General features: G+C 38.7%; 1 protein-coding gene across 17 annotated transcripts in view; it reads left to right on the forward strand.

Moving 5' to 3' along the window:
* The window catches only part of Ltbp1 (latent transforming growth factor beta binding protein 1), a 434,527-nt gene that overhangs the window by 250,295 nt on the left and 161,730 nt on the right, over positions 1-22,502 (forward strand). For all 17 annotated transcript variants that reach the window (XM_074049480.1, XM_074049477.1, XM_074049476.1 and 14 more), the window contains 2 exons: positions 10,989-11,091; positions 14,438-14,509. In XM_074049480.1, coding sequence (XP_073905581.1) covers positions 10,989-11,091; positions 14,438-14,509 — 175 coding nt within the window. The remainder of the gene's footprint in view (positions 1-10,988; positions 11,092-14,437; positions 14,510-22,502) is intronic.

Below are 22,502 nucleotides of genomic sequence, written 5' to 3' on the forward strand. Positions count from 1 at the left end.
TACAGGTTGATAATTATTATTTCCTTTTGGTCGATTTCCCCTTTTATTAGTATGGAATGTCCTTCTTTATCTTGTTTGATCAATGTAGGTTTGAAGTCTACTTTGTCAGAGATAAGTATTGCTACTCCTGCCTGTTTTCAGGGGCCATTGGCTTGGTAAATCTTCTTCCAGCCTTTCATCCTTAGCCTATGCTTTTTTCTGTTGGTGAGATGGGTGTCCTGTAAGCAACAAATTGTTGGATCTTCCTTTTTAATCCATTTCGTCAAGAGTGCCTTTTGATGGGTGAATTAAGTCTGTTAACATTAAGCATTAGTATTGATAGGTATGTGGTGATTCCTGTCATTTAGTTGTCTTAGTTGTTTGAAAGTTTGATTGTGTGTACCTAAGTTGAGGTTACTCTTTACTTTCTTGCTTTTTCTTTTCCTGTGGTTTGGTGCTGCCTGTCTTTTCATGGTTAAGTTGGGTTTCACTTTCTGTGTGCAGAATCCGTTGAAGAATCTTTTGTAATGGTGGCTTTGTGGTCACATATTGTTTTAGTTTCTGCTTATCATGGAAGACTTTTTTGCTCCATCTATTATGAATGATAGTTTTTCTGGGTATAGTATCCTGGGGTTGAAGTTATTTTCATTCAGTGCCCGGAAGATCTCACCCCACGTTCTTCTTGCTTTTAATGTTTCTGTTGAGAAGTCTTTTGTGATTTTGATGGGTTTACCTTTGTATGTTACTTGTTTTTTCTCTCTTACAGCCTTCAATATTCTTTCCTTAGTTTCTGAACTTGTTGTTTTAATCATGATATGTCATAGAGTAGTTCTATTTTGATCTGGTCTGTTTGGTGTCCCGGAGGCCTCTTGCATCTGTAAATCTCTAGATTTGGGAAGTTTTCCATTATTATTTTGTTGAATAGATTATGCATTCCCTTTGCTTGCACCTCTTCTCCTTCTTCAATGCCCATGATTGTCAAGTTTGGTCTTTTGATGGAGTCGGTGAGTTCTTGCATTTTCTTTTCACAGGTCTTGAGTTGTTTAATTAATAGTTCTTCGGTTTTTCCTTTCCTTACCATTTCATCTTCAAGTTCTGAGATTCTGTCCTCTGTTTGTTCTATTTTGCTGGATTGGCCTTCCGTTTTGTTTTGCAGTTCTGTTTTGTTCTTTTTTCTGAGGTTTTCCATAGCCTGGCTGATTTCCTCTTTAATGTTGTCTATTTTTGTCCTGAGTTCATTTATCCATTTATTCATCATGTTCTCTCTTTCACTTTGGTGTTTATACAGTGCTTCTATGGTTTCCTTTATTTCTTCTTTTGCTTTTTCAAATTCTCTATTTTTATTGTCTTGGAATTTCTTGAGTGTCTCCTGTACATTTTGGTTGACCATATCCAGTATCATCTCTATAAGATTCTCATTGAGTACTTGTAGTATGTCTTCTTTTAAATTATTCTCGTGGGCTTCATTGGGTCGTTTGGCATAGTTTATCTTCGTTTTGTTGGAGTCTGGATCTGAGTACCTCTTTTCTTCATTCCCCTCTGGTTCCTGTACTAATTGTTTGCTGTGGGGAAACTGGTTTCCCTGTTTTTTCTGTCTTCCCGTCATTGTCTTTGATGTTGTTACTATCCCTGTACTGTGTGCAATTAAGTATTTTCTAGCTTGTAATAATAACAATGGTAATATTTAGAATGGAAGGGTGAACTGAGATGGAAAGCAAGAAGTTAAAGAAATGGGAAAAACAAATACACAGACTGGAAGGAGAAAACAGAACAAGGTTTCAGACAAGAAAGTTTCAAAGGTATAAACGGGGAGCGTTATGTACTAATTGACAGTAAGCTGAACAGACATTAGGGAGACAGAGAAAGGATTGAAAATCAAAAATAAAAAAATAAAGATAAGAATAAAAATAAAAAATAAGTAAATGAAAGAAAAATCTATATATAAAAATGTATTAAAATAAAATGAAAAAATAGAAAAATTTAAAAAACCCAAAAAGCCAAAAAACCAAAAAACCAAAATGCCAAAAAACCTCCAAGTTCAAATGCAATGAAGTTTCAGTCTTAATTATCTGGGTGTCCGTCTCAGTCTCCAGTCCTGGAGATGGTGCCTCAGATGTTGTTCTGTACTTGTCTCATCAAAGGGGATGCATAAAGTAGAACAAAAGTACACACACATGCACAAAAAAAACCCCACCAAGTGTCCCAAGTTCAAATGCAATACAGTTTCAGTAAGTTTTTCAGCTTGCAGGTATAATTCAGTTATTCTCTCATCAAAGGTAGGGAGAAAAAAAAAAAAAAGAGTCTGGAGACAGTTCTGAGGTATCTGCAGCTGTGGCTTCCCTGCCCGCTGCTGTCAGCCTGCTGTTGCTGGCGGCGTTATTTATGCAGATCTCTGGGGTGAGCTTAGCACTCACCTGGCCCCGCAGGCTTTGTTTGCTCAGAGTTCTCCTGTGCGGGAGCCTCTGCTACAAGCTTTCCCCTTTCCAAGCACTGGGAAAAGTGCCACTGCACCGGCATTGTCAGGCCTGCATGTTTATTTACAGTTCTTGTGGAAGGTGGGTCTTCCCCCCTCTCCTGTGCAGTTTTCCTCCCACCGCCACTTTCAGAAGCTTTCCTGCTCCTGATTACTGGGCGGTGCTGCTGCTCCTGCCAGCCGCCATGTTTGTTTACAGTTCATGTGGGAAGTGAGTCTTCCCTCCTCTCCCGTGGAGTTTTCCTCCCTCCGCCACTCTCACAAGCTTCCCCGCTCCTGGTTGCTGGGCGCGCCCCGCTCCTGCCAGAGGCTCTCCGGCCAGGCCAGCTTGTTTATTTACAGTCCCGGGAAGGGTTCCCTTCCCCCAATCTTCAGTGCTCAGTGAGCCCCACCCTCTTTCCCGTGTGTCTTTATTGCTCTTATTGCTTATTACTCAGTTTCTCTTTTTTTTCCCTGGGTGGGGGTCGGTCTTTCCAGGGGGCTATGCTGCTCTGGCCCAGGCTTGTCTGTGGGAGAACCGCGGTACCGTGAAGCTCACCTGGTCCGTGTCTTCCCAAGCCGTGTAGGTGCCGGCGACTGGCGGCCTGGGGGCCCTCCTGGTTTCTCCGTTTAACGTGAAGTGGAGATTCTCTGCGCCGGCTGGAGGTGTGGAGGGGTCAAGGTTATGCCTTTTCTCAGTGATTATGCCTGCAAAGTGTGTCTCCAGCGTCTCTCCAAGATTTCACTACAGGAGGCTCCCTTTCTGCTTCCTCCCTCTAGCTGCCATCTTGGAATCCCTTGCTCTCATATTCTTAAGCTTCCTCTGCTGCTGTCAGCTTACATCGCCCCCACCCTTCCTGCTCTTTCCGTTTCCCCTTTCGCGTGCGGCCCCAATTGTTTTTCTTTGAGCCTTTATTCTTTACCAAACTCAGCACTTTTGAGGAAACTTGAATATTTTTAGTAAGATCTTAAAAATGTCTTTTTTTTATTTCTGTATCTAATTTAAATGTTTGTTTTTATACATTTTCCTTTGTAAATTTAATCTAGGACATTGTAGATTAAGTAGCTCTTAGATTACTTGTTCCTTTTATATAAATCCAGGTTTTTAATGGAGAGGTCTGGGAAAAGGAGCCTAATATTGACTGGGGGACTAGTGCTGCTGGCTATATGGCTTTGTTGTTTGCAGTCTGTGTTACATGTATTGTCTAGGTATCTCAAGAGTGCTTTGAAAAATGAACGTTTTTAGTTCATTTCACTGATAAAGTGAGCAATAGAGCTTTGTTTGTCTGTCTTTAGCTGTGCTTTGCCATTTACTCAGTTATGGGTCATCCTTATTGTTTTGATACAATTATGAAGTGTCTCCCACAGGCTCATGTGTTGAATGCTTGGTTCTCAACTGGTGGCACTATTTTGAGAGGTATGGAAACTTTGGCAAGTGGGGTCTAGCTGTAGGAAGCAGGTCACTGAGGATGTGTTTTCGAAAGTTATACCTGGTCCTTTTCTTTCTCTGTTTCCTGTCTGCCACAAGCTGAGTAGCCACTGTCACATGCTTCTACCGCCATGATGTTCTGCCTCACCATGGACCCTAAACCAACAGGGTCAAGGACCATGGACTAACCTCTGAAACCATGAACCAAAATTAATCCTTCCTCTTTTAGGTACTTTATGTGATGTATTTTCTTACAGCAATTAAAAATCTGACTAACACAATTACCAGGGCCCATATGGAATGTGATCGGGTAGAAAGATCAGTTTCCCATTCAGAATGCACTAAATATACTGGCAGCTAGGTAGATGTCTGGGAGTTTTGCTTAGTGTTAGAATGCCTCTTTGCTGGGGCTGGACAGCATTTTTTGGGGAAAGAAATTGTGCTGAACTTAAAAACTTCCCTGTGCTGTTAGAGAAGCATAGCCAATGGGCTTTTAATCCATTTTCATTTTATTGTCCTCTGATTATTCCTGATTGTCTTTATCTTAAATATAATTTATTCTCTTTTTCTCATGAGTGATATACTCTGTTCTGGTTCATTCCATTTAAAGGTAAGTTTCAGATATGTATCAGTCTTCATAAAACCATTCATCAACATTTCTGTATTTCATTGATTAAAAGATGCTGGTTATTTAATTAGAAGTAATCTAAAACTTTATTGCCTTTTGAAAGGAGACTATGACACTTCTTTTCCTGTCTCCTGGTTGATTTTTATATCCAACTAGAAATCGAGTCCCAAATTTGGGAATCTCTCCATGACTTAGCTCCAACTTGTTCTCTGACTTTCCTCACCCACTCTCTTTGTTCCTTCATGTTTGGCCTGCTTTACCCCCTGGTTCTCTCCCAGTTGGTGGTTGGCCTCTGCTTTGCTAGAGCTGTTCCATCCTTCTGGAAACTCTTAAAAATGCCTACTTTCCCCAGTAGCACCATTGAGTCACTTCCTGGTTTTAGCTCCTGCCTAAATACAGTCATGCTTACTTTTGCAAGGGTTGCAATGAATCAGACTTCTATTTTATTCCATGTTTTCTCCCAGTGCAATCTCTAAGAATATTTTTTTAAGTCTGCAATACTTTAACATTTTAAGTTTTGTTTATTTGCTCCTTTGGCTCAGTGCCTTATTCTCTTTTGAGAAAATGTGCTTTATTCAAGCTTAAAGCATTTATACTCCATTATAGAATGGTTCTTGATAAGGAAATAAAATGAGTTATGTAGATGTGATAAAAATAATTCATAAGAATATTTTTGAGTTATCATTTTTAAATGTCTTCACTAATAAGACTAAACAGTAGGTCCTTGACGTTGTAGCTGTCTTCATAGAGTGGCCCTTTTTACAGTTAACTATGTGAACACGCTTTTGGGGGAGGGAGTGGTACTGGGGATTGAGCTCAGGATTTCGTGCTTGGTAGGCAAGAGCTCTACCTTTGAACCACACTCCAGTCCTTTTGCTTTTAGTTTCAGATAAGCTCTCATACTTTTGCCCAGGCTGGCCTCAAACCTCTATCTTCCTACCTCTACTGCCTGAGTAACTAGAATTACAGGAATGTAATTCCATACCCAATCCTCTGAATATTTTTAACAAATGCCTCCTGAGAGCCTATCAGACGACCAGCCAGCACTTTACCTCTTGTTATAACTTTTACCCACACAGGACACTAGCTATGGAAAGTGAATGAAGTCTACAAAAAAGCTCTGCTCACCAACTCTGTGTCCTAGCACAGAACACATCCTAATGCATTGCCTTTCTCCAATCCTATACCAACTTGGACATGCATGATTCATTCTCATAACTCTTTGAGGTCAGGATTACTGTCCCATTGTGTCATTACTGGCCCAGAGAGGCAGGATGACTTCCTGAACTGGCAGTAAGAGTCAAGATTTTGATATAGGTGTAATGATTTTACTCCAACACTCCTTTCTTTCTTTCACTGCTGGAAATTCCTTCCCCAGGACATTGCACATTGCAGAAAGTTATTGTTCCCTTCATATATTTCTCAGGAGATCTAAAAGTAACCGTAATCACAACTTAACTTTGAGTATCAGGAAAGTGCTATAGTTTTTCCTCAAAATTGAGGCTAAAGTCTGAAGAGGTGTAGTTTCAGTCAGCTCAAGGGTTTTTTCAGTCAATTTCTTTGTAATCTGTTAATTTTTAACAACTAGCTCTAATATGAAAGGACTTTTGCTTGTGATTATTTTCTGTTGTGAACATTAGATCATGCATATCTGTAGAGCAATTGTAGTCATTCTTAAATAAAATAGCCTTGTGAAGCCTACACTAGTGAAGAGTCACTTTCACAGACTTGGTTTCCCAGGAATCATGGCCAATGTGGAGAGTCAGGGCCCTGGGAGGCTCCATTTGTTTTTCTTTCTTCTGTCTTGTTTGCATAAGTCCAGTAGGCAGAGGCTCAGATAGGATAAACATCTTTGGAGATGTGGAAATAAGGGAGGAGGAGCTAAGACAAAAAGGACATGGTTAGGAGTACATCTACCCAGACCTTGTCCTGTCATATACATGAGAGCAACAGAAGTACATAAGTTTGGCTCTAGTGTGTATTAATCTTTGTTTACTAAATGGAGTAATACAACCTATCAGTATATATTGACCATGGAATCTTAGACCTGGTAGAAACCATAGACGTCACTTGCTTCATGTCCTGGACATCTTCAAGAGATAATCCATCAAGCTCAGCTCTGGATGAAGATGTCAGCCTCTTCCATGATTGAGGAGTATTAATATTGAACAGATGTACTTCACAAGTTGAATCCTCTCTCCCTGTGATTGTCCAGCCAATCCCTACACTGTGCAGCAAGCTTTGTCTTGCACAGTGTATCTCAACAGTGCTATTAGGTCCATATGTAGTCTTGCTGTCTCTATTTTCTTCTTTTGATCCTCCCAAGACCTAGTTGCCAGAACCTTCCACTTTCTGCTTGTCCTTCCTTCCCTCGCTGGAGCATGCATTTGCTGCATCCTAGTATGGACACATGGGTTATAGTGTCACTTCAAGCCCAAGGTTGTATGTGAGCTCTTTGAGGAGCTACAGCATATTGTTTGACTGGATAGATTTTTATTTCCTACTTGACATAGCTAAATATAGTGTTGTCAACTTAACTCTGGATTGCTTATACATAAGCCACATTCTGAAATGATAGACAGGCTTTCTCTAAAAATCTACAGTAAGTCTATATCCATTAAGTATGTCTCACTGAGAAGCAGAATCTACTAGTCTCAGAGGATATTCCAAATGCTAACCTTATTCTTTTCCATTATAATTTTCCCCAAGGTAGCCTTTGGTGTGGAAGAAAGAGATCTTTGCTCCAACTTCCTTTCCTCTAGGTACTTCCTACACCCAGATGAACACAGTGGTGTTCACTGGCCTTTTGGATGAAAGCCATGAGCATGGCACAAAGATCTCTCTAGTGCCATTTCTGGCGGTACATAGAAGTCTCTTCATACTTAAGCAATTGAAAGGACTTATGTAAAATGTTGTGCCTTATAACCATGACTTCATCCCCCATAGCTCATTCTTATACTGTGCAGACCCGGTTTTGAGACAAATACACAGTGCTGTGGTACCACCTACACTGCCATTTCTTCCGTTGATTTGGATGGCTTGTGCTGCTCTTGGCTGTGGACCTGCAAAAATAAAGTTGTAGGATAAAGTGGCCTGAATCATGTAATGAAAACCTTGTACCTTTTTGGAGGTCCAGCAGAGAGAAATGATTTATTTTTACCCTACCAAATAAAACATTCTAGGAATCCAAGGTGAAAATTGGATTTTAACTGCTACTAACATTTTGAGCATATAAAATCAGTGAGTGTTGAGTGCCTTTCTTGATTAAGGGAAGAGCCTAAAGAGTCCAGTGCAGGAATGATCTGAATGTGACGTGGACTGCTGTCTTGCTAATCCTAACTGATTAATAAAACTGGAAATAACCTTAAGCAAGCTTGGGCAGCCAGTTTGCAATATTGCACACCTCTGTGTTTGTTTTGTTACCAGTCTTAGACCTGAAGCATTGTTCTTCCTTCCTCCTTGTCCTTCAAGCTTTGGGTTTAATTAAGGTTTTTGTGATTAAGCTTGGGGAATCTGGGAACTATCTGGAGTCAGGCAGTCTGTTCTCGTTTGAGTCTTTTCCTCTCTGCCTCCTCTATCTTCCCTGTGTGTGTTTCTTCCTCACTATCTCTCTACCTGTCTACTTCTTTAACATATTCTGTCCAATCTTTGTGTCATGTCTCAGACTGTTCACCTGTGGCCCTGGTGCATGCCTGGCCCCAGGAGGGAGCTTTCCTGCCCCACAGGTGGTATTCACCTATTGAGCTCTGTCTGCAGGCGGGGCTTCCCATCAGTGCATGGGTGCCTGGCTCACAACAGTCAGTCAGTCAGTGTTCAACTGGGTTGTTTTGCAGGAGAGATTCCTGTCTCTCTCAAGGAGAGCATGACATGTCTGCATATCTTTGGGAGCATTTGTTCAGCCTTCATATAATGTGGTAAACTGAGCCTTGCTCTCATCCTCTAGGGCTCTCATCGGCACCTTGCCCAGAATTATATGTCCTTTTAGGTTTATCCAAAAGCTGGAACCTAACTCAAAATGTCTTTAATACTAATCCTTTTAGTGTTAAAGGCATTTATTGCAGGGCAACTCATTTTGTCCTACAGAGTCATCTCCTGTGGAGTCTGGTGCTTTTCAAGTCTGGTGATTTTTAGGTGTTTGAGCACTCACAGTTTATCCATTCATATGTCCCTGGTCCCTGGCAACAGGATCTGCTAGCCTCATAGGATGGATCTGACAGGATGGATCTCACATGGGACATCTAGGACAAGGAACTTTTGTCTATAACAAAAATAATAATAACATAATAAATGATTTGGTAATGATATCTTAGCTCTAATATTGTCAGTTTATAGTGCTCATCATTGTATAGGTATTTTACCTTTCACTTTTCCTGACTCTAGGAGAAAGGTTCTATTATATATTAAGTACTATTATGGATAAGAAAATGACCTAGCTTCTTCAGAGGCATAAATTGGAAGAGTCATGGTTCAAGGCCAGCCCAACAAAAAGTTAGTGATCCTCCATTCAACCAATATGGTGGCTTGTGCCTGTAATCCCAACTATATGGAAAGCAAAAGTAGGAGGATCATGGTCCAATGCCTGCCATGGGCAAAAATGTGAGCCCTTACCTAAAAAATAACTAAAGCACAAAAGGGTAGGGACATGGCAAAAGTGATAGAGCACCTGCTTAGCAACATGAGGCCCTGAGTTCAAAAGAAAAAGGAAAAAAACAGTCAAAGTGCATGTATGATGACCTAGAGTCAGAATTCATACTTGGGCCTCTCTAACTTGCCAGTGACTTTTAAAACCACTGTTGTATACTGTGTTTGGAGAACACACCATCCTATCAAACCACTGAAAATCACAGAAAAGCCTGAGGACTTCAAAGCTGTGGTATATCTAAAACTCCATTAACTGAGGTGGGCCTTCTTTGGGATGATTTTGTTTTATGATTTGGATATGTAGTCACTTAGAGCCTTGAGGAGACCTGCCTACCACCTGCTGCCCTTCTCAGGGTCACCCCTTTCTGGACTTCCCATCACTCTGTGCTGTTCCCTATCCGGGAGCACGCACACCACTCCCTTGGTTTTTCACATAGTCGATTGCTTGCCTGAATGAACTAATTTGTTCCTTCATTCCTCAGGTGGTTTGCTCACTCATTCAGCATTTCTGAGCATTTGCAATGTGTCCTGTGTATTATGATATATATTCCCTGGCAGTGGAACTGTGCAGAATTAGCTGTGAGATAAAGACGAGGGAGGAATCCTGGAGACTGACATGAGGCTCCTCAGAGATGAGTCCCATGGGATGAAAGAAGTTTGGGGAAAGAAAAAAGGAAGGGGCATTCCAGGGAGAGGAAACAGCTTTTGAAAAGACATGCTTGTTCCTACAATGAAGAGTCCTTTGATATGCCTGAAAGATGGAAGTAGAGAGGTAGAAGGGGACAAGACAAAGTTTTTGGAGGGCTTTAGTGATCAGATTTGTCTTTGGAAAGATGATTCTGGAAACAGTGTGGAGGATTTTGTAGAGGTGGAAGTCTAGCAAGGCAGAGGGACCACTTAGATGGTCTGCATTTGTATTCAAGGCAGAGATGTGGGCTTAGCCTGTACAGTTGGGATGAAGAATCAGGCAGGCCTTTGGCATTTGGATGGATTGCAAGGCAGCATCTGTTTTCTAGGCCTTTCCTTACCCCATTCTCATTCACTTCAGACCCTTGCCTCATCTGACCCTGTGATTGACCAGGAGTCTTACCTGGTCTTACGGTTTGATTGTAATGTGTTGTCAAATTGCTCTAAGCCTCACTCTTCTGTCTCATCAGGCTGGTCTTGCTTAAACCTGCTAGCACCCTTCTAGCTTCGCTGACCTCCCCAGGTCAGACTGCTTGGCTTTCTGGAGCCCTCATCTCTGCCACAGCTGATCTGGCTCAGCCTGTCATCACTTCTTATACTGTCCTCTCTTGCCCTGTCCCTGCTCAGGCAGACCAGAAGCCTCTTGTAGGTGGGAGCTGTGCCATGTTCTCCAGTTTTATACACATGTCATATTCTTACAGCTCAGTTCCTGATGATCCACAAGAGTTACAACTAACATTTTAAAGGTTTATATTGAGGACTGGGGACAGAACTCAGTGGTAGAGCTCTTGTCTAGCATGCATGAGGCCTTAGGTTTGATCTCAACACACACAAAAAGTTTATATTGATCTTTTAAATTATGAGGTTCTTATTAAGGGAAAAAGACATTGCAAACTTAATTAAGTTTTATAAAGTGCTCTGAGCAGTGACAGATTTTCATAAGACTTTAAAAATTCCATGGTGCTCTTATTTGGAAATGTGCTTGTTCATTTTAGTGTTATGTTGATTCTGTCCTGGTATTGGTTTCAAAGTTTTATAGTTGTGCTTTTTCTTTCTAATTGTGTTGATAACAAGGGGACTATTTTATAAAGTGACTGTGAAGCTCCCCAGCACTCTAGGGCTGAGCATCTTGCACTTGATTAACCTTCATATTTCACACCTAATCATTGCAGTGTGGCAAAGCTCTCCCTGGCCTTTCAAAGCAAGAGGACTGCTGTGGAACCGTGGGTACCTCCTGGGGCTTTAACAAATGCCAGAAGTGCCCCAAGAAGCCATGTAAGTGACATTTCATCATTCCTTTGCAGGTTAATGGAGCATGTCTGTTTTCTTCTGACTACTCTTTTAATGATGAGGCAATATTAAACCTTCAAAGAACTCCCTTACTGTATTCTAGAACACTGTGTGATAATATGCACTTCCAGAACCCTTGTGAGTCTATTAAAATTTCCATGTTGGTTCTGTTTTTTAATAAACACAATTATTAGTTGTCTTCTCTGATTGGATTACTTATGGCGGAAAAAGTCTTAAGAGGTGATAAGCTGAAATACGCTCCTTTGTCCCAAGGGAAGAGAAAATTGGCACCTTTTAAAATGGTAAATACATGTTTCAAGTCTTTAAGAAGTCAGAATACGTAACAAAAAAATTTATAATAAAAAAAGAAAAAATAAAAGAAAGGACAAATTAGTTGAAGAGAAACAAACTGTCAATCAAAGAAGCAAAATAGAAACAAAAGGCATCAACAATAAAATAAAAAAACAAAGAAGCAAAACACTTGAAGAAGTCAGAACAGTTATTTCTTAATCATTTAAATTCCTTAAGTGAAAAATTTGTGAATAACCACAACTTATGCTATAGTTTTTATTATAGTATAGGATTTCAGATTTTGTTAAAAGAAAGGCTAATATTGGGGAAATGATTGGTTGCTGATTTGTAAAAAGAAACTTAGAATTGCTGGGACATAAAGTTTCCCCTTTTTTAATCAGTACCACTTTGTACTATCACAGTCTTCATATCTTTGGTTTGTCTTTAAAGTGTTTTACAGAAACTACTGATTTGATTAAATCTAGGTTTATGCCTTTCTGTTACTTCCTTCTGAGCAATAGTTTGTATCTTTAATTTATTTAATGTAGTATTAGCTCTGGATAACTGATTTCTAAAAAATACCCCTTAGAAAGGCAAAAAATGTTTAAGTTGAGTTTTCTTACACTTATTCACCGTATTTTTGCCATGGGAGCAAGTGACATTTTGCTCAGTCATTTACCTTTGTCTCATATGGTTGAAACTTATCATTGTGTTTTATTCTTGTTGCTACTATAAGGAATTTCTCAATTGGATGATTTCTTAATTTAAATAGCTAGTGGTTAGATTGATATTCTTAATGGCTTTTTAAACTTCTCTGTTCAACCTTAAATCTTCCATCTTGGTTACCACTCCACATCACTTTCTTATATACTATTTGTTCTTCCAGTATAATAATTTATTTTAAATACTTGTCTCTTATCTGGACTTCCTTTTGTCTCAAATTTTTACAGGTTCTCTAAATGCCTAAAGCTGATTTCATTTCTTTTGTAGATACTTAACGTCTTTTAGAGGACTAACTTGTGGAAATGCTCCCCACAGTTTTTGAAAATTAGTGAGTTTTTCCTTTTAGAAAAGTTTCACATTGGACTGGAGGAATGGCTCAAGCAGTAGAGCGCCTGCTTTGCAAGTGCGAAGGCAGAGTTCAAACCCCAGTCCTACCAAAAAAAAAAAAAAAAGAAAAGTTTCACATAAATTATTGATGTTCAGTAGTGAAAGAATGTCCCAAGTTGACTTTCCAGGCTGACTAGATAGTGATTAGCAGTGTGGGTTTCTGGGAAACTGGTGGAGTGGTAATTAACCCTTCTCACTGGAAGATCCATTTGCCTAAAAGTATTTTGGCAATCTGACTGAAGGGATATCTATGATATGTTTGGAATGATTTAACAAAGCTGCTTAGAGTTAGGGTGACATGAATTTAACTGCCACCTCTGTCATTTACTGTCACTTGTTATGAATCACTAAACAGGAAGCTGAATCTAAAATGTTGAAAAAGCATTGTCATCTTTTTTTTTAACTGCCCACCCTTCATTAGCTATGCATAGTTGCTGTAGGAATATTGCGAGGGTAGATGTTCCCACTGCTAGGTCTAAGGCCTGAGGGTGGGGTTAAGCTTACGTTCCTTGATACTTCTCCATCTTCTTCCTTATTTCTTTTTTGTTTGTTCCCTTCTTTGTGAATATTTTGCTTAGTTGCCTCTCTCCTCTGTTTTCTAAATCCCAGTGTAGCAGAGAGTGACAGACATTAAGGACGAAGGAATTCATACTGTCTCTCTTTTTCCTTTTCAGTCCCTAACTTCCATCCCTGACTTGTCATTTTGATCTAGCATCGCATCATCTGGGGATAAAGTTGCTGCTTTGTATGGCTTTGTTGGTTCCATATTGTAATCTTGACAATGATCTCAGCTGAACGTGAAAGTACAAAGTTGCTGTTACTTTTAACTAAACGCTGATGGAAAGAAATTCATATGTTGGCTCATTTAATGTATAAAATTGAAAAGATAGATTTCATCTCAGGAAGGGCAATGTGGATTATGAGTAAAGTGAGTTCTTTGCATTTCAACATTTATTCTGTTTGTGCCGTCTTAAGTGACTCACCCCCAAGAAGCACACTCAGGGTCACATTTTTCCTGTGTCATTTAAAAAAACTTTCCTTCTTGGTTGGGACTACTCTCTAAATCATACTCAGACTGGAAGAGAGCAGACTTTCCTTGGCTTTCGATGCTATGGTTTTGTGTTCCATGTCTTTTTTTTCCAGTCAAAGTAGTTCAAACTTCAGTTTTCAAATGGCTGTTACTTAATGTTTGAAGTTTTTGTTTAGCCACATACAAAAAGAGCTTTCATTGTTGATCATTTTTTTGCTGTGAAAACTTAATTTTAAAATCTGCAAATGATTTCATTACTAGTCTGTCATTTATTAGAAATGTGCTTAGTGTGAACAAGTCACTTGTCCTTTACACATTTTTAGAAGAAAATTAACATAGAATCCTAAGCGAGGAGGTCTTTCAAAGATCATCTGGCCTGGCTCTCTGCCTTGAAGTAGATGACTGTTGAAAGTTATAAAACAAGTTAATATCTCTTTCGTCTTTGAAGAATTCACAGAGCAGAGATCCCACAATCCCTGTAGGCACCCTATTCAAGTGTCTCCATATAGGACAAGACTGGACATGACATGAGGCCAGAGGCTGCATGGGGCAATGCCCATGTGCCAACTTCTCCCCTTTTCAGTTACCATTCCCTGAAGCTAATCGCTGGGGAGGAAAAGATCCTGTCTGATAAGAATGTTTAATCACTAATTGCAAGAAAATATAACGTAGTCTTATTATTCAGTTAGCATAATAAAGATTTACTGGCAACTACTTAGGACTACAGCTATTACAAAATATGAAATATACTGAAAATCAAGCATAAAGTGAAAATAATTGTGGACCTATACATTGATATTAGTGTCTTCTAAATGAGTGACTTGGTTACCACCTCTAAGAGTTTAGGATTGCAAAAATTTAAACTAAGCAGGTAACAAAGATTTATTCCTTCCCTTCCAGCTTATCATGGATATAATCAAATGATGGAGTGTCTGCAAGGTTATAAGCGGGTTAACAACACCTTTTGTCAAGGTAAGGCTCACTGAATTCATTGGTATGAATTCAACAGTTGTTTTGGCATTTTAGGAGCTTGAGTTGTTTTGTCATGTGTTTCTCCTGAGCCCGGCACACGAAGGTCAAATGTAGCTAAGGGAACGTAGGCATTTAGTGTGCAACTGCTGGAATTGCTTCGTAACCACTGAAACTCTATGAAACTCTTTTATGTTATTAACTTGTGATAAATTCCACAGGAGTTCCAACAACACTGGTGGTGTTGATGCAGGGGTGCATGCACACACATGTCCCTAACACAGCTACTCCTTTGCTGACACAGTAAGTCAGTAGACTTCCTTTTTCTCCTTTTTTCAGAATAATGCTGGCCATTGGAAAATATGTAGGTACTAAAGATCAGAGTGAACACACTTTTCCTAGGCAACAGGAAAAGCTAGAGTTAAATGTGAAATGCCCTGAGTACTGTTGAGCATTACAGCAGAACTGTACAAACAGGGGGAACCTTGGAATTCATCTAGTCGTCTGTCGATACTTTAAAAATAAGGAAACTAATACCCAGAGAGGTTGTGACTTTCACTGCATAGAGATGACACTGTAACTCAGTTCTACCAGTTTCTTGTTCAGTTCCCATATTACCAAGTTTTGCTTTAGTTACTTCGTGGGCTATCCAGTTAATGCCCCTAATTTCCCTTTGCATATCTAGGATGGAGGTATTATTAGTAACCTGGATATATGTGTATTGAAATAGAGAAGCAGAGTTCCCCAAAAATCATGTCAACAATACAGCACATATGTTCTGACTTATGGTCTAGGGTCCTATATCCTTGACCAGCCTGTGTCTGTAGGAAAGAGTAGATGAAACTCATGTTACATGGTATAGTTTAAACCTTTATTAAATGGTCTGGTCAAAAGAATATCTTAACTGCCTGCGAATTTTCTCAAGTAAATGTCAATTCCATTTGTGCATCTGTATAACTTTTATGGTTTGTAGTATCTTCGTTGACGTAAACAATTTCCTTTTGAAATGCACATACAGAGTATATCTATATCTTTAAAAGATTTTACCTTAAATATTAGAAGCCCTCCTTCTATGTAACAGAATGGGGAGCATGAACTGCTCGTGGAGAAAATGCCCATGACAATTTTTTAGAAATATCTGGAAACCTCAGTAACATGGGAATAATAGATTAATTCGCATTATTTTACTATCAGTAGAATTCAAGAAACCATTGAATTAAGTTAAATGGATAGAATAATGAATGGATGGTTAAACCATGGAAAGATGGTTAAGTGTAGATGTTGGTCTACAGTATAGACCAACTTACTGTTGCATAGATTTAGGTAAAAATCTATACAAAAAGCCTTAGTACATTTGTAGGATGCATTAATAAATATAGAATGATCAGGGCAATGGAAATTAGAACCTTATACTCTGTGTTCATCAGCCGGAATTTGAGGTTTGGATATTCAGTGTTTGGTATCTTTTGATTAATAAGGTCAACCAAGCTTGTGAGAGACTTGGAAGTATGTGTTTAACCTGGAGAATTGCAGATGGAAGAGAAATACAATAACTGCCTTATAAACATACTATTAAGTTTATAAGCTTGCCTTTAAATGTATTAACTGTCTTATAAAGCAAGACTTTTTCGAGTTGTTTCAAAAGCCCAAGTCAATAACATGAAGTTATAAGGAAGTCTGTTTACAAAAACTACAAGAATAGTTCAGCATTCCCAGAACTGGAATGCTGTCAGCTACACTCTGTTCCCTGCCACAGAGGCTGTGCTTAAGAAGAAAGAAATGACTTTTCATTTGTCCTCCAAGTTTTAGCCCTGGGACGCTTAGCTTTGTGAAGTGTCCCCTGTGCTTATGTGTACCTATTTGTTCTGTTAAACTGTAGGACCATGGAACATCCTTCCTCATCCTCACTGTGCTATACCCACATGGCTAGGTTGCTATTTTTCCTTCTGTATTTGGAATCATTCACTGAAGAAGACATTTAGTACTGAAGTTTTGTTTGTAGAAATCTTAGTTTGCTGGATGCATGTGGCTCATGCCTGTAATCCTAGCTAAAAAAGGGCTGGTGGAGTGTCTCAATGTGTAGGCCCTGAGTTCAAACTCCAGTACCACAAAAAAAAGTCTTAGTTGCAGGTTTAATTTCCATGAGAGATGCGGTGTTATTCAGAATTCCTGTTACTTCTCTGTGTCAGTTTTGATATGTTTGCTTCAGAAAGTATTCGTTTCATCCAAAATTTCAAAATCTTTCATTTGAAGTTTGTTCTTAATATGCTCTTATTATCGTTGTAGCCCCTCCCTTTTAATTATAATACTATTTTTTGTGCCACATTCTTCTTTCTTGATTAGGCTGGCAACAGTTCATGAATTTTATTAAACTTTTAACTGGTTCCATGTTTTTCTTCATTGAAAACATTTGTCGTCATCTACTTTCTACTCTCTCCTCTTCGTTTTCCTTTATGTTCAGTTCACTGCCATTTTCTAATTCTTCAGAAGCATGGGTGTCAGCCATTCTTCCTTCTAGAATAATAAATTTAAGGCTCTAAGTTTCTATCAGTCTAGCTTTGGACTATAAATTGTATCACTCGATTCTTGTCATATTCTTTGTATCTTCATATTCATTTAAAAAATTCTGATTTCTTTTTAAACACATGGTTTATTTAGAAATGTACTGCTACCTGTATAGCTATCCTTATCTCAACTAGCAAAAACCCTTGTTCCTTTCTATTATTGCTTATACTCTCTCTTCAACAAAATTAGAGATAAGGGCAAAATAGTTTCTGCCTGGTATTGAGGGGGTGGGGGGAGAGGGAGGGGGCGGGATGGGTGGTACGGCAGGGGGTGGGGGCAGAGGGGAGAAATGACCCAAGCATTGTATGCACATATGAATAATAAAAAAATTTTTTTAAATAAATAAATAAAATAAAATATAAATTCCATAAAAAAAGAAAGAAATGTACTGCTAAAAACCTAAGTATTTTCTTATTTTGAAAATGAATTTGGAAATTATTGAAAATTTTTTTTTTGTGGTACTCGGGTTTGAACTCATGTTCAGCGGGTGCTCTACCACTTGAGACTTGCTCCCAGCTCAAATTTTTCTTATTTTATTAGTTATTGAGAATATTAAAATCTCCTACTATGATTGTGGAATGAATTTTCCCCCTTCATATGTAGAAAGTCTTAGTGTGCTTTTACATGTATAATGAGTTTCTTACAGACAACATATTCTTGGGTTTGCATTTTTTTTAACATTCTGATAGTTATGCTTCTAAATTGCAGTGTTTATTGCGTTTGGGTTTCATGCAGGTACTAATGTGGTTGGATTTAGATTTACTTAAAACCCTCATCTCATCGGGAACTTCTTGTTCCTTTGTTTCCTTTTCCTTCCCTTCTTTTTGAAGGTTGGAATTCTTTTAGAATTCCATTTTAATTTGTTATCCTTTTACCACTGTATTTTTGCATTATTTTTAAGTGATTGCTCTAGAATTATGTATCTTCAAGTTTTCACAGCTTACTCAGAGTTAACATAGAACTATTTCACAAAAAATAGAGAAGCCTTGCTTTCAAATAGATCCTCTTGGCAGGGCTCAATCTCCTACTTAGGCCCATACTGCACTCCTGGTGGTCACTGCTGTGAGACTGCTCAGGTACCATTATGATCTCTGATGTTGTTTTGAAATTATTAATTTGCATTGTATGTTAAGGATTTGCTTACATCTTTCATTTCCTAATAGACTATGATCTCCCCAAATTAAGAACTAAACCTTACTCACTTTTGTGAACTCAGAGCCCAGAGTCATAATAGATTTTTAAAATAATCTGATGCAAAATGAAGAAATGTTTTATTTGTTACTGCTAAGAGACTTATGCTAGGTGTGGCAACTCACGCCTCTAATCCCAATTACTCAGGAGGTGAGATCAGGAGAATCATGGTTTGAAGCCAGCCTGGGCAAAAGTCTACCAACACCTCATGTCAACAAACAAGCTGAGGATGGTGGTATATGACTGCAATCCCAGTTATGTGGGACACACAGATAGGAAGGTCATTGTTCAAGGCTGTCCTGGTTTATGCAAAACCATAACCTAAAGCAAAAAAGAGCTGGGGGCATGGTTCAAATGGTAGAATCCCTGCCTAGCAAGCACAAGGCCCTGATTCAAGTTAAAATCCCAGTACAGACAGAGAGAGAGATAGAGAGAGGGAGGAAGAAAGAGAGAGAGAGAAAGAGAGAGAGACTTACTATTGCTTTATTTTAATTGGTCAAGTACCAAAGATATACAAATAAAAACTGAGATATTTTTAGTGATTCATGAAAGACTATATATCTAGGCACAGCATCTGTAAACTTATAAAGTAGAAACAACTAAGTAATTATCTTAACAATTAAAATAAATAACTATTTTAATAACTCTAAGTTTATTATGTACCAAGCACATAACTGATACACAATGCTTTTTAAGTAATCTCCATTAATCCTTAAAACGTCTTTGCAAAGTAGATACTATTATCCCCATTCTAAAGATGGAGAAATTGAGGCCTGGAGAGGTTAAGCATCTTTTGTGGCATATAACTAGTAAGTACTACATGTAGAGATCAAACCCGGGTACACTGAGGCCAGAACGGAAGCTGTCAACCATCTTGTTTTGTCGCAGGGAGGGCAGTAACACATATTACTCACTCACTGTGTGTCCGTTCACCTCCTTATGTACTTCATGTAATCTTTAAATGATCCTGTGAGATTTGGGCACTATTAGAAATGGGGACACAAAGGAATAGATAACTGTCCACAGTGAAGCTTGCCCAATAAAAAGCTCAACAAGGATTACACCCTTTACTCGCCTGTGTGTCTGCTTACAGTATGGCCACCTTTTAAATTTTATGTATGCTTGGAAAGTGTTACTGATGTCACTGCTAGCTAATTAGAACAGATGATATGCTGCTGTGAGAGCTAGTAGAAGTCAAGCAATTAATTTGCTTTGGTTTAATTAAGGATGATCATCAAATATATTCTGCTGGCTAATTCAGGGTTCATAACATATTAGTGTAGAAGTAGTGATGAAAACTGGTCAGGGTGGTACATGCCTGTAATTTCAGCACTCAGGAGGCTGAGGCAGGAGGATTACAAGTTCAAGGCCAGCCTGGGCTATATGGTAAGACCCTGTCTCAGGAAAAAAAAAAAGGTGAAAATTTGCAAGTAATTATTTCCTGTTTCACTTAACAAAAGGGAATAGAGATGATTCAAAAAAAAAAAAAGTTTGAGTTTTTTGTACTTCCCTCTGTTGGTATGGCTGAGTGACCTTAGCAACTTTTATTCACACTGATTCTGCTTTGGTCGGTTCTACTGCTGGTCAGTCAGTAACACCAAATCCTGGCTCGTGCTAGTCTCAGGAGGACATCTACAAAGCAGTGTTACACTTTTTGGCAAGGACTGTGGGGTGAAGCATCACAGAGAATGCTATTTCATGGTGCCTCAAAGAAGGCACCGCTAAATTACACTATAGAGAAAGTTGACTCCTAAAATAATGTGATTTCATTCAACATAATCTATTAAAATTGCTGTTGAGAGCAGGGCTTAATTTCACTCCCTTTGTGATTTGATTGGTTGGTAAAATGAACTAGCACTTGCTGGCAATGCATATGTGCCCTTCATTTTCCTAGAACCGTGAAGCTTTCTTCTGTTATCCCTCACAGAGATTTTTCAAAAGGAACCCATTAAGCCTCTCAATACTTGAGTGTTCCCTATTCTTCCTCCAGCCTTGCATCTTCTCAGTTTACAAAGCACATTTAAAATTAAAGTGATTAATACCTAGAATTACATTATTTTCTTTAGTGAACTAATGTCCTGAAGCAACTTTTAGTAATACGCACTCAGTAACAAAGAACCAACTGTGCACAAGTTAATTTGAGGAGCTTTCAAATAATTGACCTCCAAGTTATTTTTGTCCCTCCTCTCCAGTGGCATGGCAATTATCTTTTCAAAGGAATGATTTATTGCATAGACACATATGGAGCTGTAAAACCTGCCTCTATCCTCAAAATAATAAAATTGTTTTAATTTGTTTCATTAATCATAACAAACAATGCAGGTATATTTGCTGGTGGATCTGGAGTAGCATTTGTCATTTGATTATTATGCTAACGGTCTAATGTGAACTAGTATTAAATGAAATGGTACCTCTTGAAATGGCAGTAAGAATAGTTATTGAGAATATTAAAATCTCCTACTGTGATTGTGGAATGAATTTTCCCCCTTCATATGTAGAAAGTCTCAGTGTGTACTTTTACATCTATAATGAGTTTCTTACAGACAATATATACTTGGGCTTGCATTTTTTTACGTGTACTCTTAAAAACAACTTAAATGTAAGTCTAAGACTGAAAAACAGGATTTGCTTCTGAAACTACATGGAGGTCAGTCTAGTGAAATACATACTTATTAAAAGCAAATATCTCTTAATATAGGAAAATCACTTACTAGTTCCATAAGTTTACAGATAAAAATCCACTTAGCATTTTCTACATTTTAACCACTTCTGAAATGCTATGAGTAGAAGATATCTACACTTTTATAATCTACTGTGTGTGTATTAATTTTGAATGGACAATCTTAAGTCCTTAGAATGAGTCAGTAGTCTCTCTGAGCGATGGTCTGAAGATACGTGATGGATAATGAGTAATTGTTCCTGCCTTAGAATTGAGTGTCATTAAAGCAGTTTGAATCAGCAGGATGTCATTTGCTTTATTCATCCTTCCCACTAGCTGAATTATAGCTGACTCCAGAAGATTCTTTGAAGGGAAATATGAGAGAGCTGCCCACATACCTTTCTTTTGGCATCATTTTATTATACTGGTTGTTTTGCTTTAATAAAATAAACTTACAAAGCTGAAACATTAGCACAATAATACTCCTGACCAAGACTTTGCCCGAAGAGTTCTTTTTAGTCAGAAAGCTCCTAAACGTGCATCTGAAACCAAATTTTATTTGGATGACAGGAGAGAGAATGCATATTAATTTTCAGGCATGTCTGTGATTCAGGAGGCTCAGAGGTCTTGGTCAGTGGTCTACATAAGTTGCAGTACACAGGACTTTTTGGTTATGAGGAGCTTGTCTGGACAGTTGTTTGCCTTTCTGATAGCTTAATATTACAAACAAAATTGAGTGTGAACTGTAGTTTGGCAAGCAGGTAGAGAAAGGCTGGTCTTTCGGTTTATAAATGAGGACTGAAAAGTGCCGGTCAGACCCTCAAAGCCTGCTTGGCTGGAGAAGAGCATGTGGCCTGTAGCATGATTCTGGGATCAGACAGACCAGTAGGATAGGATGGACTGATTCACAATGTCAAGGCAGAGCTCTTGTGATTAATTGCATACACTAGTTGCATTAATTGTTTGCAGTAACTTACTGGCTCTGTAATGCACACTGGGAAGAACATTATTGAATTTATGCTGATCTTAGCACAGTGTTAAAAAAATATTCATGACATTTGTTGAAGAACAGTGAGGCAGGGCTCATTCACTTGGGTAGCGTACATAAAAATCAGATGAATACGGAGATGATCAAGGTCCTTATGGGGGATGACATGCAGCTTCATGAAGTGCTCAATGTTTTTGCACCATTACATGGTATTCCCTAAATGTGTACTTTTTTATTTGGCAGTACTGGGGTTTGAATTAGGGCCTCACACTTGCTAGGTATGCAATCTACCACTTGAACCATTTCCCTAGTTCTTTTGCTCCAGTTAGTTTTCCAGATAGGTTTTTGCTGTTTTTCTCAGGCAGCCTTACACCTTGATCTGCCCACCTCAGCCTCCCACCTGCTGGGTTAGTAGGTGTGCACCACCATGCCTAGCCAATGTGCACAATTTTTACATGTCAATTTGAAGTAAAAAATAAAGTTCATATAAAAAATGAACAATAAAGACTGGAGGCCTGGCTCCAGAGATACATGCCTGCTTTGCAAGCAAAAGCCCTGAGTTCAAACCCCAGGCCAACCAAAAACAAAACAAG

The sequence above is a fragment of the Castor canadensis genome, chromosome 12 (assembly GCF_047511655.1).
Source record: "Castor canadensis chromosome 12, mCasCan1.hap1v2, whole genome shotgun sequence".
Classification (NCBI taxonomy): domain Eukaryota; kingdom Metazoa; phylum Chordata; class Mammalia; order Rodentia; family Castoridae; genus Castor; species Castor canadensis.